A 16,215-nucleotide genomic window follows, 5' to 3' on the forward strand; every position below is an offset into this window, starting at 1 on the left:
GTTCAGCTGGGTCTCTCTAAAGTATGCATGAGCCATGTACCCGGAATTGAATTGCCGTTAAAGCGGGTAAATTGCTCTTGATGTTTAGCAAACATTCTACCGCCTGAGTATGAGATTGGAGATTCTGGGAACTGGTAACTGGGTAGCTAGTGGAGAGGGTGTGCACAGCTTCAACCGCCGGAAAAGTTTGTAGATCAAAATGAAAGTTTGCCGTTGTTGTTAATCCGTTGCACGGCATAAAAACTATGCGAAAGTTTAACTACACAGCACAGGGAGTACAGGTAGCACAGTAAGCAGGATTCAGGACTCGGGATTCAGGATCCAAGAACCAGGAACCCGGATCCCGGCACATGGCATAATAATAATCCGTGCGGCAAACCTTTTGATGAGTTCAGGCTAAAGCGGATGAGAAAAGAGGTGGAGGCGGCTTGGGGGCCCTGAGCCAAAGTAGCTGTAAATAATTGCCAAAACTACTTAAGAATGCTGCACAGTGAAACGCTTCCTCAAGGATCAGCAGGTGGGCTGCGGATGGGGCAAAAGGGTTGGTTTGAGAAAGGATTGGTTAAGGGGGTTTCAGAGATACCGCAACAAAGAGCTCGATTCCAGCCAACTGCAGTGCACGCAGCCAACCGCCATTGTTGCTGCAGCCGCCAACGTGGCACTAATTAGAAGTATAAAAGGTGCCACAACAACAGTTAGAGAGCAGCATCATCCTTATTCCCCTAGTATTCTCCTTGTATTCCTCTTGTTTTCCCTCTCATTCACCTGCGAATCTGCCGCCTGCCTGAGCAGCAGTTAAGCTTTGTCTGTCGAGCATGCAAATTATAGTTGCTGCGGAGGCGTCTGGCGGCTTGAGACGTTGCCACGCCCCTATCTACGCCTACGCCTACATAAGGCTACTGCTGATGTCTGTTGTTTGAGAATCAGACAGTGGCGAACTCAAAGGGGGTTATAAAATCGAAATGACAGGGGTTTTAAAGAGTTTTGACAGAATGTTAATATCATTCAATTTTTATTTTTGATTTTTGAATGAATATTTTTGTAAAATACGTGAAATATTATTCATGAAGCTCTCAAAGCACTCCTCTGACAAATTTTATCTGTATAAGAAATCCCAGTCTTCAATGAATTAATTTACAAATCTAAAACATTTTAATGATGAGATGCAGTTCCCCCTGGTACATATTCCGAGTTCGCCTCTGAACTCAAGCAGTTGCTACCTGCGCACTTTGCTGCTTACGTTAATTAAAATACATCTTCAGGGGCCGGGCAAATGTGATTAACATATGAATGGCACATTGTCCGCATAAATTTGTCATTGAGTGGAGTTGTGTGGCCGGGGCCGACAGAGCGGTGACATCTATGCCCTGTGGTCACTTGACATCTTAAGCGGCTACAGACAGGCCGCAGCGGTGGCGACCTCGAGGCGCCTGCAAAAGAGTTTCCGGTATTTGGGCGCACTCCGGGGTTATCCGACTTCTGGGAGGTTATCCTACTGGAAGACATGCTGGGCTTCGTATGAGGCTCACCCATTTTCGGGCTGCTGATGCTCCAACCTTTTAATGTGCCATTCTACCGACGCGTCACACATAATTATGGCGGATGTGCTGCCCAACGAAGCGTTAAGTCGAATTCTCGGTTCTCCTTCGTGCCGTTCCTGCTTCCAGATCCGCCATATATATACATATACGACTATATTCCCCCAGAAACCGCCGAGATCTCCTCCGGACTCCTCAGATGCCAGTTGCCAGTTGCCATTTGTGCCCTTTCATGGCTTTCAGGCCATGCATGTATTTTATTTTTTATGCATTATCATGTAACTGTGTGGCACCCAGCTTGCTGTTATTGTTGTGGCGGCTGTGTCGTCTTTCATTATTATTTATGCTTTATTTATATTTGTACGCACTTCCTGGCTGTAAAACCCGTTACTTGGCAGCGGGTGCCACACGGCGTATGCGCCATGGACGCCCACATGCCTCGTGAATCAAAGGAGTAGAACACATCCTATGACTTCTGTGACCATACTTCCATCTCATTGTTATGCTAATGGTCTACGATATATGAATAATAAGCCCGACCGCAGCGCGACTGCTGACCACACACATGGTCCTTCGTGGACGGACTACGGGACACTGCGTTTGAGGCTCTGATTTCGAACAGATCCTGTGGGTCTTGGAGTTTGTCCTTTGACGACGACAGTTGTCGCTTCAGTTATGCAAATGCCAAGCAGGAGGAAGTCCTCGGACACGAGGGAAGTGGTCGAATATTTGATATCTTTATATCTGTTTTCGAGAGCAACGCAAATTGTTTTCCTCTGTTTCTGTTATGAGACGAGCTCGTACTGTTGGCATATAAATCTGTTGGCCTCTTAAGCCCCGTACGCCAACTGCTGGGTGTAAAAAAGCCCAAAGGAAGTTTTAAGTTTAGTTGTCGTTTCGGCATTCCCGGAAGCTCTTAAAGGCAGGCGAAGCTGCCTCACACAGAAACACGTGCTTGAAGCTACATAGGTTTGGCCCAAAAGGATGAGCTGGGTGAATCGAGATGAGGAATCGTAAAATGCGAAATTTTATGTCTTCACCAGCCTAACTGTTGCTCGAATGCTTTTTTGCCGGACGGCTGCCATAAATCCTGACTCGTGCTTTTTAATGCCCACCTTTTGTGTTGTTTTGTAGCTCATTTGCCATTAATCTGGCGAAACTAAAAGTGAGATAACCAAGCCCAGATGGACTAGCTCACGGGTTCTTCTTCATTTATAACCAGGACTCGTGAAGCTTATACTGTTTCTTGTTATTACAAAAAATATATATATGCTTAGCAGGTTTTAGATGAACTTCTAAGGGTAAAGGGTTTGGTGTGTTGTTAAGGTAATGCTCTTTCTCAGTTAATTAAATATTTTTGAATAATCAAGTTGGAATATAACTTTAGAAGTATGTAAATGGTATTCAATTGAAATCAATTATCTTTTAATAAATATAGGTTTAATAGTATTATTCCACTTGTTATAACTTATTAAATATTCATTATTAAACACATTTTTACAAGTTCAATGCTTAATGAATCTTTTTGAATACCATTTTTAATGATACAGGAATTTCTGTTATGTATAAGTTAATTATTGAATAATGAATTGATTTCATATAATATTATATATTGCAGAGGCTATAGGTCTTGTTTTTCCTTTGTTTTTTAGTACCTTTGGAACCTATGATCTTTTTGCAGTTGCTATGACCCCATTTTTATGTAGCCCAGGCACGTTTTATTTGTTTAAAGAACTATTAAAATGGCATAAACAAGAACTCGAATGGCGATGGCAATCACATTGGTTGGCGGGCCAACTGAACGGGCGGACTGTTGGACTGGCTAACTGGCAGTGCCAAAGTTTTATCTGGTCGGAGGGGCTTTGGTGGAGGTGGAGGCCAGCTGCTGCTGCCTTTTGAGCGCATTGTTGTTGGTCGTATTTGATTATCGCATTTCATTTTGTGTCGGGTGAATGTAGAAAGTTGAATGCAAATTTGCATGACACCAACAGAAGCGGCCAGAAGTGGGTGGCTGAGGATGTGGATAGGGATGATGATGATGATGATCTTGGTGGAAATTGAGGGGGCGAAAAGGAATACGGCAACAATCACACCAACCATCATCATCATAATAATAACAAAGCAGCCAGAGCAACACTGCCCCATCCTGGGTATATTTTTTGTTTTCTGTTTTTTTTTTTTTCTGTTTGCTCCCCATTGTGCCCAGCCAGCGGAATGGGAGGATGGGCTGTCAAAGTTTTTAGGTATCATTTCAGTTTATTTGAATTATTCATAATTCGGACGGCAGCGTAAGAAACAAACAGCAACTCAGACAAGGCCGGGCCAGCAGAAAAAGCTGGCCAAAGATAACGGAAGCAGCAAATAAAAATCATTCATTGTAAACATTTTCCCTTTGCCGGGCGAAAGTTTTTTGGCAAACAAAAGGGAAACGTAGCCGCAGCTCAAATTCGATTCAATCAACAGAGAAATATGGAAATCCCAAAGCACAACTCAAGAAAAAATCCCCACCATATTTCAAAGCAAACTGTAAATTAAGTGAAACATTAAATATTTAACTTTCGATGGAATTAACTTTTTTGGGGTTTTCCACCCAAATTGCACCTGTTGAGCACCATCGAAAACTCTGGGAATCCTTTTGGCCATAAGAAGCACTTTCTCGGCTCAAAGTATCCCCTTCAAGTGCGCCCATGCAACACGCAAATGCCTAATAGTCAAAGTTTACTTTCCACTCTCTCCGTTTGTTGTTCTTGCCACAAGAGTTTCGCCTTACTTTCTTCTTTCTCTATAGCTATTGAACTCTTGTTTGACTCATACTAAAATGTGCAATAAATTGAGCACTTCCTAGGGCTTCTGGGCGGGGCTGTGGATCTAGGGGCAGGTGAGAGGTGGCCTCCACTCGCCTCACGACAGTTTTACGACAGTCACGCGATGGCCTGCTCGCGATATAAATAGAAAGGCAGCGTGCCCGAAATGTTTGTAAAAATTGAATGTTGGTTAGAAAAGCAACACAGTCAATCACTCAGTATACTGACAAGATAAACACCAAATGCACAAGAAAGAAAATGTTGTGGTAATATTAGAAGTTTCCGTAGAACATAGAATCCTTATTTTTAACACAGAAATCTCAGGATATTTCTCATAACAGCCAAAATAACGATCCGAATGTCGAAAAAAATATTTTGTTAGCTTTGTAATTGAATTCTTATTGATTTTGAATTTAAATTTTTCAATTTCGGGAAAAAAATTTTTTTTTTAATTTTTCAAAATTTTGTGATAAACTTTTGTAAAAAATAAACTTTCCAGAATCGTTAAAACAGTGACCTGCCTAGTAAGATATGGTTTTTAGCTGTTCAAAACAGTGTGCCTTTTTGATGTAGGGTGCATTTTGGCTAAGTTATAGGCAATACAACTTTGGGAAATGCTTTTTTACAGCAAATCCAAAATTCAGATTTTTCTTACATTATTTGCCGAAGCAAAACAAGTTTGGGTCGAAATATAAAATGTCATAAAAAAACAGTCACAGGGCTCATAAGATATGCTTTTCAGCTGTCCAATTTCTGTAGCATTGCATTGTGATCAGTTGCTTAAAAGGGTTCGGTTTTGAAAAAGTATTTAACCCTATTAACTTGATATTTTCTTGGTCTTTAAACAATCTTCAGCGAACTCTAAGTCCCCTTGCAATGAAATGCATATTAATGTTGAAAGAAACTTTGATGGATCCTAAATTATTGTCATCTTAAAAGGAGCTAATTTTTCTGAGTGAGTGGGCAGATAGGCGGAAAATAAAGAGGTGTGGGAGCAGCAAGAAATTAGCACAAACTATGCCGCAAGAAAAGTTAGTTGCGAAGCCTAATAAGCGGCGCCCATGGTGGCCCCACGAAGGACTAGGACTCTTTACCCCACAACCCCTGCACAACCATAGTCATCATCCGCCCTGTTGGCCGATGATTTGCCAACGTTTTCACTTTCACATTTGCGTGCTGCCGCTTACGTCGCTGCCCTCTGCCGCCATCGCTGCTACTGTCGGCGTCGCTGTCGTCGCATTGCGAATTCCTGGCAGCAGCGGGCAAAGTTTTAGCATACTTTTCGGCGGCGGCGACAGTATTTTTTGTGCACTTGACATGTTTTGACACGCTCCACGCTCGACGCTCCTTCCAAAACCATTTTGGGCAAGAAGGGCTGAGGAGAGCTGAAGTGTCCTGGCTGGAGGAGTTAGCATGTTCGCCTCGCCGCTGGAGTTTGATATTGTTTTGCGCGCCAAAAATGCTAACGATAATCTGGTGAGCCACCACACCTGCCTTGGCAACTCACCACGTTGCCCAGGACGACGGTTACCAACTGTTCCAACCCTTTTGGCAGGACCTCCCTCTTGTACTTGCACTTTCCAGGCGTCGCTTGCCGTTTGTTTACCTTTGCTGGTGTTGCTTTAGTTACTGACCAACAGCGGTCCGCAGAAGGCGATTTTTTCCACGGTTGTTGTCGTTCTTTCTGCATGATTAACGCAAAAAGATGTTAAATTATTAATTGGCCGGTTGGCGTGTTTTGCATTTCTGCTTTTGTGTTGTTGTCCAGCCGCATTTAATGTCCAGCCGGAGGTGTGATGCGTTTGGAAAAAGTAATTGCTTTCGTCCCGCCAATTCACCAGTCAGCCACTCGACACATGCACAAAAGACCGGCTGACAACCAACCAACCATACCAACCAACCAACCAACCGCCAACAACAACTTGCCCGGTTAAATAAACAGCACAACACTCAATACACACACATACACACTTATTTCACCAAAATATTTGCTGGCAATTAAGCCGGAGACTGTGAAAATTACGCGATCCATCAAACGCTGCCCGGCGGCAGTGGGAGGGTATGTCGCCGTGATGCAAATTGATGCAATATGCAAATGGCATTTTAATTAGTTTATTAATCGGCTGCGGCCTCAACTCAGCAGGTGCAATCGCCTGGCCATAATTTTCCGGCGGGCGAAGTAATTAATTTTTGACCCCTCAACTAACGAACTATTGGATTTTCCATTCATCTTTTTTTATCTTACCCCAGCCCCAATTGCTGCGGCAGCGGGACCGAAGCCATCGCAACGCGTTACACTACTGTGCCGCGCAGGACGCGGACCAGAGCAAGGACCTCGTGGCGGCCGCCAGCATTGCGATCGCAGCCCCCGAGCTGCTGGAGTCGGCGGATGAGGATGGCTTCACCCCGCTCCATTTGGCCGTCATCCAGGGCAACCTGGCCATGGTCAACCTGCTGCTGGCCAACAAGGCGGATGTGAATGCGGTGGACAATGAGGGCCATTCGGTGGTGCACTGGGCCACGGGTGAGTGCAGGGTTGATAAGCAATACAGTGGAGCTTCTATAATTTTTATACAATATACTTTTCGAGTGGAAGAAGTTGTATCTATAGAGGTTCCACTGTCATCCTAGTTTCTGTACAACCTATTGATTTAATAACTCTTTTTTACTGGCAGCCTAAAAGCAAACTATTTTTGTTTAAACAATAATTTGTTTAACGGAAAGCTCACACTTAGCTAGGGAAATATTTACCTTGTACTAACTAAACATACAACTGCATTAATTACATTCACCAATAATGCAAAACTATTTATTTTTGACCGCAAGCATTTTCCAATCCATTAAATCTATTAAGCTTATTCATATGTTGACTAGAAAAATTGCAATTAATTAAAAAGTGTGATGACTACCAAATATGATTTATTTTTTTCACTTAATGACAAAGGAATTCATTTAGTAATAAATAAAGCTTTAATTTTTATATAAACAAATTATCAAAAGTTTAGTATTAATGCTAATTACCCTCGTAATTCTCAGTATGCGGTGAGGTGGAGTCCTTGCGAGCTGTCCTGGCCGCAGGAGCTAGTGTGGCCAAGCCGGACGCCAATGGCGGTACTCCGTTGCACTATGCTGCTCAGATGTGCGGGGCCAGCCATGATAGCAAGCAGCAGGCGAGTTCTAGCAACAGTTCGAGGCTCTCATTGGAGATCCTGGGCATCCTCTTGTCCCATCCCCAGAGCAGTGTTGATGTGCAGGACAAGGATGGCCGTCAGCCGCTTCTATGGGCAGCTTCAGCGGGTTCGGCCAAGGCAGTGATAGCCCTGGTTAAGGCTGGTGCCAGGGTGGAGTCTTCCGATAAGTGGGTTAAACAACATATCCTTCTTTACCATATCCTATATATATATATAATTCTCCTTCCAGAGATGGCCTCACTGCCTTGCATTGTGCTGGTTCCAGGGGACACACAGAATGCATTGACACCCTGATTGGTCTTTGCGGTGCTCCCACGGATCTTATCGACTCCAATGGCTGCACCGCTCTACATTACGCCGTTACCTTGGGTCATGCAGATGCCACAGCTAGATTGTTGGATTTGGAGGCAGATCCAAATCGTCAGGATCGCAAAGGACGCACGCCAGCTCACTGCGGATGTTCCAAGGGCCAATTTGAGACCTTAAAGTTGCTAAAGGAACGCGGTGCCAATCTGTGGCTACGCAACGCCAAGGGTGATCTGCCTCTCCACGAGGCCGCAGCTTCTGGGAGAAGAGAGCTCTTGGAGTGGCTCCTCAATCAAAGGCCCAAACAGGTGAACACCACTAGTAATGATGGACGCAGCCTGTTGCATATTGCGGCGGCCAATGATTATACCGATATGTGTAAGTTGCTGCTGGATTACGGAGCAGATGTGAATGCCGTGTATCGGAATTCAAGAGGATTGGTTTTAACCCCTCTGGATGGGGCTTTGCAGCGTGGTCACCGCTCTACGGCCAAGTTTCTACAGGCAAACGGCGGTCAGCCGGCCAACAAGGTGAAATTGTCAAGCAGGCGGGCTGGAAACCCCTTCCATGAAACCAATGCCACGGATATGGTGAGACCTTTGAAGTATGTGGAGAAGGAGGAACTGCATGACCTACGCAGCTCAAAAAAATATGTAGTGTACCTTAAACGTTCCGATTCTGATAACGGGAATGGAAACGAGAATGGGAAGGACGATCCTGATGGGGACTGCAGCTGCTCGGAGCAGACTTATAGAAAGGAGCAGCGGATGAGACACGTTTGCCGGCGACACAAGAGAAGGCAACTTAGGAGGCGAACCAGCAGTTGTGGTGAGTCCAAACACGAACGATGCAGCGAAATCTGCCGCTCCAAGAGTAATATTGAAATCAGAAGGCGGAAATCCCGCGAGCGGTACGCCAGTTCCAGTGAGTGGGAGGAGGAGGAGGACGATGAGGACTCCTGCGAGAACTGTTGTTATCACAAAAGACAAAAGGATCGTGTGGTTTCCCGGAAGCGGTCCACGTCATCAAGGAAGTCAAAAAACCGAGAAGAGAGCGAGCAGGAGGAGGGAAATCATACGGCGCAGTCCTCGCCGGAAAAGAGTTCCAGGAAGCCATTAACTGTGAATGGGGAACATCCGACGAATAACTCCAAGGATCAGATAGTTTCGAAGGAACGGCCTCCTTCCGCTTCCAGGCACCAAACGCCCACAAAAGAGGGCACCTTCATCAAGTCACCAACCCAAAGCGCCAAGAGTGAAAAAACCGGCCAAATGGACAATCTTCTAGTGGAGGAATCTCATGCAGTGGAGCTAACAGATGAGGAACAGGAGGCAGCCAAGTCAGTGGTGACAAAGGTTGATGTCCATCATGATGCTGAGGAAAACCAGAATTCAAAATCATCTGAGGAATTACCACTTACAGAGGAAAATGAAAAGGAAAAGGAGCATGAGAAGGAACGGGAACGGGAAGCCAAGTTGCAGCTAAGCGAAGAGGAAACCCAGTTGGTATCCAAGGAAGTAGAACAGGTGATCAAAATAGCAGCCACTGCATTAAGTAGCGAGTCCAAAAGTTCCAGTGAGGAAAAGCCGGTGGAAAAAGAGATGCCCGAAAAGAGTGAAGAAGCTGTGAAAAAACCTGAAGAGGATGTTAAGGAATCCCCAAAACCTGAAACCCCCTTCAGCGCCACTTCCTGAGCCAGCGGTGCCACCAGCACCACCTAAAGAGGAGACCGCTAAGCCACCGAGCACCGCAGAAAAACCACAGCAAAATGCCAACACGGTCGAAGGGGTTGAGTCTGCGGCTTCAGAGCCAGAATCTGTTGGCAAAAAAGTTGAGCCGATGGAGCAGGCTGAAGCCAAGCCGAAACCCAATACCAATTCTTTGCCCACTCCACCGCCCACCGCTCCTCCTCCTGCTGAGCCCAAAAAACCGCCAACCACACCACAGCCACGCCCATCAACGGCCCAAACGCCCACTCCCCAACAGGAGCCACCGCAAAGGGAACAGGAGACAAGGCGTTCGTTCACACTTCTGGCCTCCGACTCGGCGGACGATGACCCAGTTCCGAATCCAAATTCAAATCCTCCAGCTTCAGCTTCCGATGAGCCTGCTACTGAGCGGAAATCGAGCTTCCAAGTGCTGAAAAGCGACGACTCCCTGGATGAAAACTCAAAAAGACCTGGACGTAAGGTTGACTACGAGCCGGGTAATCAAGTCTTTCAGGTGGTGAATGAAGGAGGTTCTGCGGTCCAGCTGCCAAGTGCCTCGGAGCTGGAGAAGATGGAGTATGAATATGAAGAGTACGATGACGACTACGAAGATGATGACAGGAATGGTATTGATCCGGAGCATGATAGTGCCTTACGTCGATTTCTCAGCAGTGGAAATCGACATGGAGTAGGCAGTTCAGGACCTGGAGCAAATGGATTGGGAGCAGGAGGAGGAGCTGGAGGATCCATTGCAGATGACACTTCTGAGGGCATGGGCAATGGCAGAAAGCGTCGTCTCAAAAAACGCGTTCGCAGTGGCAACAAAACCCGTAGCAATTGGAAAAACTCTCAGGATTCACGTGATGGCGGCAACATGGCTGCCTTGGCCACCAGCAAGGATCAGGACTCGGGCTTCGAGCCCAGTCCTCGGGCAGAGCGTAGCAAGATACCTACACTTCGGTCCGCCCATACAGCCCATATGCCACGACGACCCATCTACGCTACTTTGGATGGACGCTCTTGTAGCAGTCGGATGGAAAACCGCAAGCCCGGCGATAAAGGAGCTTGTGACATGGGCGCGGTCACTCGGTCGATACAGCGCAATATCCGGAGGTGAGTAGCCTGAATGAAAACATTTCAAAATAGAAATCACAAGGGTTTTGAAGTCACTCAAAAGGTGTCTTAAAGTATAAATTTATTATTAGAAAGAGAGATTAAATTACTTTTAGTAATCTAAGCTAGAAGCTTTTGTGTCACTTCCATTAGCCATTTGCAGCATTCAAAAAGTGTCCCTCTTTTGAATTTAAAAATTTAATGGACTTCTGAAAGATTTTTCGTGAGAAATATTGAAATAATCGATGTATGCAAATGAGAGGCGTTAAAATACAAACTTATAAATTATCCGATTTTTCCCCTGTGCACGAGGAAGCTGGACAGATTGGCTGTGATTGCGGAGAGTTCGAGCCCCGGAGAGTTGATGGCGAGATTCATTCATTTAAATTAATCTCCAGGCAGTTAGTGGCGCCGACTACGCTGCCTTTTTGGCCGTAGATTTATTTACTTGATGCTTGATTTTAATCAACTTGAATGTCCCACTGCCTGGACTCGCATTATATCACGCGCGCACTTCAGCTCTGCCGTTGCGGCTGCGGCGTCCTCTTAATGTAATCAAACTGGACGAAGCCGCTGCCGTTGCCGCTGCCGCCTTAAAGTTAATTTAGCCAGGGATTTAATAGCCCAGCCAGCATTTCTCATTTCTTTTCTTGGGCTTTCTTCTTTTTTTTCGGGAGGCCAGGCTCTCCATTGTTGCGCTGGTCAGCAAATAAATTGCCAGGCTTCCGTTCGCCATAAAACGGAGCGCTTTAAAGTTATTATAATGCGGTTAAAGGCAATAAACGCGGCATTAATGTTCATTTTCCGTGTACTTAAGCATGAACTTTCAACTGCTGTCCGTAGTTATTAAGCCTCAAGGATTAACTGTGCTCATAACAGGTGGAGAGTTATGTCTGTGACACATTTATTGGTGACAAGTTCTTAATTCAGTTATATTTCTACTCCTTATTTTTGATCTTAATGACCTCAAGGAAAGAAAGAAAAAGTGAAACGTAAATCATAATTAGGTCAAGTCCAACACGGCCCTAATATCCTGGCTGATTTATTCCAGTGCCCTCGAATGCCCCCAAATCTCGTCCGCTGCCAAACCTCTCTTGTCATTAGCCGAAATGCTCATTTCCGGCAAAGAGTTGCGCATTTTAATTAGCTGCACAGAATCAGAACCAGTCCGGGGCGAAAGTGGTGAAAGGGTGAAAATGGGGGCCAAAAGGATGCCCACCTGCGGTGGGATGTTTTGTTTATGCAGAAACTTGAACAAAATATGAAAATTAGCCGCAAGCAGGCAGTCGTACTTTGGCTGTGAAGCAAAGTCTTTGGCTCCTTTTACAACTCGCTAATGCTAATTGTAAATGGAATTAGTGCAGATTAGCGAGAGCATTTTTAGAGGTCCTTGAAGGCGTAGAGCAGAGACAGCAAGGACGATTACCATTTCTCTGTGTTCTGTGTTCGCTCTTCGTTTGCCGACTTGTTCCGGTAATCCTTTCGTGCTCTATGGGATTTCCTTATGAGTTCTTTGGCCATAAACTCATACTAGCAATAAATGAAACTTGTGTATGGGGCTAATTTAATTTTGTCATTTGTATCCGCCCGGTGTAGCGGATCGATGCCGTAAGCTGTTGCTCAAACTTAAAAGTCAATTGTATTTATTTATGGTATTTGCATAAGCCGGGCCCGCAAAACTTAATTAAAAAGCGTAAGCTGACTTTTATTAATTTTGCTAATCTGCCTTGTAGCCCATGAATAAATTTGCAAACATTCACCGAGAAAGTAAAACAAAACAAAACAATAACGGAACGAAAACAGAAGCGGAATCCGGCCGGCGAGCGCATTTCATAAATAATTCTTTCCACTTGACTAATGAAAATATTTAACTCGGCTGTTTGCATAAGCCCAAGCTGGAGTAGCGGCAGAAAATCAGTAGGAGAAGTTAAACCAGAGGCAAGATTGCGCCATGTTAAGGTTTCGACAAATACGCGGCGTATACGCAATGTACGCAAAACCGAAAGTCAAACAAGTGTCTTGCTCAGCAACTTTCCGAACAAGTTCCTCAACAAGTCGTCGGGGTGAGTCAATTAATTCCCGAAGAATATACGGTTGGGCATCGTCGCCGTTGGTGTGGGTGGCGAAAATCCAAATAGAATTTACTCGGCATTCGAGAGGAAAAGTATAAAAAAGTAAAAGAAAAAAAGTAAAAAGTGAATCCATAGCTCCCAGTCGAATACACTTTGCGGAGTGTTGGCCATTCGTGGGGGTGTCGACCAGGAAAATACCATGAAAAGTGTGTAAATAGAGACTTTATTTTATTTCGTATTTTTCATTTTCATTTTATTTTTGCATTCGCATGCTTTCACACGGACCCGGGCAACTTTATTTTGTTTCCTCGTTTTGGCTCCGAAGAGATTAAAATTTTATCTGACGCATAAATTAAACAAATAACTTACCGGGGCGTTGTGTGCGAATTTTGTGTGTGTGTGTGTCCCAGTAGGAGAAGCAGTAACAGCAGCACAGGTGAGATTTGGGATTTATAATGTGCGCTCACGTAATTGACGTTGTTAAATATTTGGATTTCGTTTTTCGTCCCGACTCGACCCCAAAATTTATCTGTTGTCCTTGGGCCTGATTTTTGTGGAGCGTGACGGAATTAGGCATATTTGTTGACCGACTTTAAAATGTTGATTCTGATAGTAGTTATATACATAGGAAAATTCATTTAACTTTGAGCGATTAGTTTAAGCCTGAACCAACCATCTTGAGGTCTTGGTTTTCTCAGTTTTCCCTTGAAATCCAGCCAGTCAGCTTGCCACTTGGCCAAGTTTGAAGCACGGGCTCAGAAATATAGCCGTAATGAAAAATGAAGCGGCAAAGTTTTCGGTAGCCGCAGACTTTTCGCGAATTCCGGGGTGCGACTTTGTCAACACTTTTGGCGGCCATCGATTTTCAAGGCACTGTAGTCTAGTGGTCTACTGGTAAACTTGTAAACTGGATATGCAGGTATGCAGGCCACGTCGTTCAGAGCTGGGCAGGACAGGATTCTCGGGGTGTTCCTGGGCCAGCCATTAACACTTGGCAAAAGGTTCTCTTAGAGCTTTTGTTGCTTGTGCGGCACAAATTGCCGGCGGGCGGGATTCGTTGTTGCAACTTGTGCAGCGCTTAATTTCTTTGCATTTTGTTGTCGTTGTCAGCGCTTGGGAAAAGTGAGAGCTGCGCCTACTGATGGTGCTGGTGCTGACTTTGCCGCCGGCGGGTTTTCCACTTCATCCACTTTGGCGCTGCGTGCACTTTTTGCCTGTCACATTTGTGTCGCAAACAGGAAGAGATGGGTGGAATGGTTGGGTGGGCTGTCAGTCAGTGGGTCGCACGGCCGGTGGGACAGTTGGTTGCTGCAAGCGTTGGCAGTGGAAAAATGTGCCACACAAAATCAACGCGCACAAGAAAATGAAATGAAAGTTGTACTAGGCGAACGTAGAGCGGAAACGGAAATCAGTAGCAGCAGCAGCAGCAGTAGGACAAGGAGGTTGGGGGTAAAGAATGGGACAGCGACGATGGTGAAAAAAAATATGCCAAGGACAGTATTGCAAAAAGTATTTGCACAAAGCGAAAGACTTGCAAAGAACTCAAGCGCAACCGAATGGAGCCAAAAGCGAGGCGTAAAATTGAAAAGCGCTTCGGCAAACAAGTGATGACGATGACGATGGCAATGGGGGATGGTTGGCAAGATGGCCACGATAAGAAGAACCATGATGATGATGATAAAGACGATGGTGATGAAGAAGATGACCACTGGTGGGGCAGCAAAACAAGCGGATGAACGATGGCCCGCTTTGAAGTCGCGCTGCGGGATTTCTTCGGGCCCTCGGCCAATTTATTACGCAGCTTTTGGCTCACAAGGATTCTTACCTATTTATTACCTGCCTCTTTCGACGTGATCCCCTTTCCCCTGCCATCATCCCATTCCATCCATCCATCCATCCATCCCACGAGCAATGAACTTTTGTTTCAAAGTCAAATTGTTTTGCATAATTTCGCGCTGCGCAGCCAAGTGGCGAGCAGTGTCAAGCGGTCTCCTCACAGCTGGCTCTGGGTAAACAATTTTCGAAAACGCCGCTCCAGCCAGCTTTTTTGCACTCCAAGTGCCCTCGACAAATTTGCTTAGTTTTTTCGGTGAATGCGCCGCTTCGCTTCTCTGGCAAAGAAGCAGAAAGCAAAAGGCTTGGACGTCATTCGTTGATTTAGAAGAGTCGCTGGCCCGCAGCCGAGTTAAGGGAGCAACTTTTGAGGGCCACCCAAAATGCATACCCTTAGCCTTATCCTTAATCTTACCCTTAAAGCGCTGAAATTTGCCTGTTTGCCTAATTTTTAATAAAATTTCTAATAACATTTTATGGCTTAGAGGGTGCCGTTGGCGGCTTTTATTTGGCTCGCTTCGTTTATGCTCGCTCCTTTCTTTCCGCCGCCCTCAATTCTCAATTATTAATAGAATTTTTTCCGCGTACGCACTTTAGTATTTTTGAAATTTTAATAACATGATGCCTTTTATTGCGCTCCTGCCGGAGAGTAGAAGGTCCTTTGTCAGCCGCCCAGCAGGCGGCACTGCCTTCTGTTTGACTCGCGAAATATCAAAATGACAATTTACGTACATTTGCTAACATTTATTTTTGCAAGGCCCAGGCAAACTGATTCTTGTTCTTATTCTGATTCTGATTCTCATTCTGGAGATGATGGGGACAATGGGGAGCGGGCACAAAGAGCTCAGGCTGCGCTTTTTTCTGAGCTATGTTTATGGTTTCCAATCTTCTTCATCCGCAGATATTACATGGAGCGCAAGATCTTCCAGCATCTTCTGGAGCTCAAGTCACTGCAGATTCGCTCCAGTAAATTAAACGAGGCAGTGCTGGTAAAGCGCGCGGTGGAAGACTATCACAAGTCCTGTGTCCTTTTGGGCGGCGAAACGGGTACACGACTTCGGCGTTACAACTTCAGCGAGTACACGTTCAAGAACTTCGAACTCTTCCTCTACGAAACGCTTAAGGGACTCCAGCGTCCGGGCACCAACAACTTTCAGAACATCAACGAGGTGTACGAGGAGGTGGGTGATGATTAAGTGCCGCCACCAACTGGCTCATCCCATTTTTATTCCATTTTCAGGCTGAGCGGCGTCTGAGTCCGGATTACAATGCCTACGAAAAGGCGCTGCAGTGCACCACCAAGACGCACCGCTGCCTTCATGCGGCCCATGCCTACACGGGAATACCCTGCGCTGCCTACAGTAAGTAATCTATTTGACAAACACACTGAAAACAATTTATAGTCAAAAACGTTAAAAGTTTGGCAAGACATAAGAAGCGGAGGAAAGGGAAAAAGGGAGTAAAAATCCTAGTTAGACATCTAAAAAAATAATATTTACTTTTTCCAAATTACTTTTGTTGCAAAATTTTTTTTTTTGTGACGTGCCTTTCTGCTGATGCTACGATTGCTCGAGGGCTTTAAGCGGCTCTATGCAAGCGTGAAAAATGGCACCAGACAGGCTTTTGCCGGGCCAAAGGATCAAATCGCC

At 45.3% G+C, this 16,215-nt stretch overlaps 1 protein-coding gene across 1 annotated transcript in view; it reads left to right on the forward strand.

The window, feature by feature from the left end:
- The window catches only part of LOC108115745 (inversin), a 32,028-nt gene that overhangs the window by 14,444 nt on the left and 1,369 nt on the right, over positions 1-16,215 (forward strand). Inside the window, 6 exon segments of the mRNA XM_017227315.2 lie at positions 6,593-6,866; positions 7,379-7,700; positions 7,763-9,518; positions 9,520-10,661; positions 15,468-15,747; positions 15,807-15,927. Of these exon segments, the coding sequence (XP_017082804.2) occupies positions 6,593-6,866; positions 7,379-7,700; positions 7,763-9,518; positions 9,520-10,661; positions 15,468-15,747; positions 15,807-15,927 (3,895 nt within the window).

This window comes from Drosophila eugracilis, unplaced genomic scaffold (assembly GCF_018153835.1).
Source record: "Drosophila eugracilis isolate 14026-0451.02 unplaced genomic scaffold, ASM1815383v1 contig_367, whole genome shotgun sequence".
Lineage (NCBI taxonomy): Eukaryota > Metazoa > Arthropoda > Insecta > Diptera > Drosophilidae > Drosophila > Drosophila eugracilis.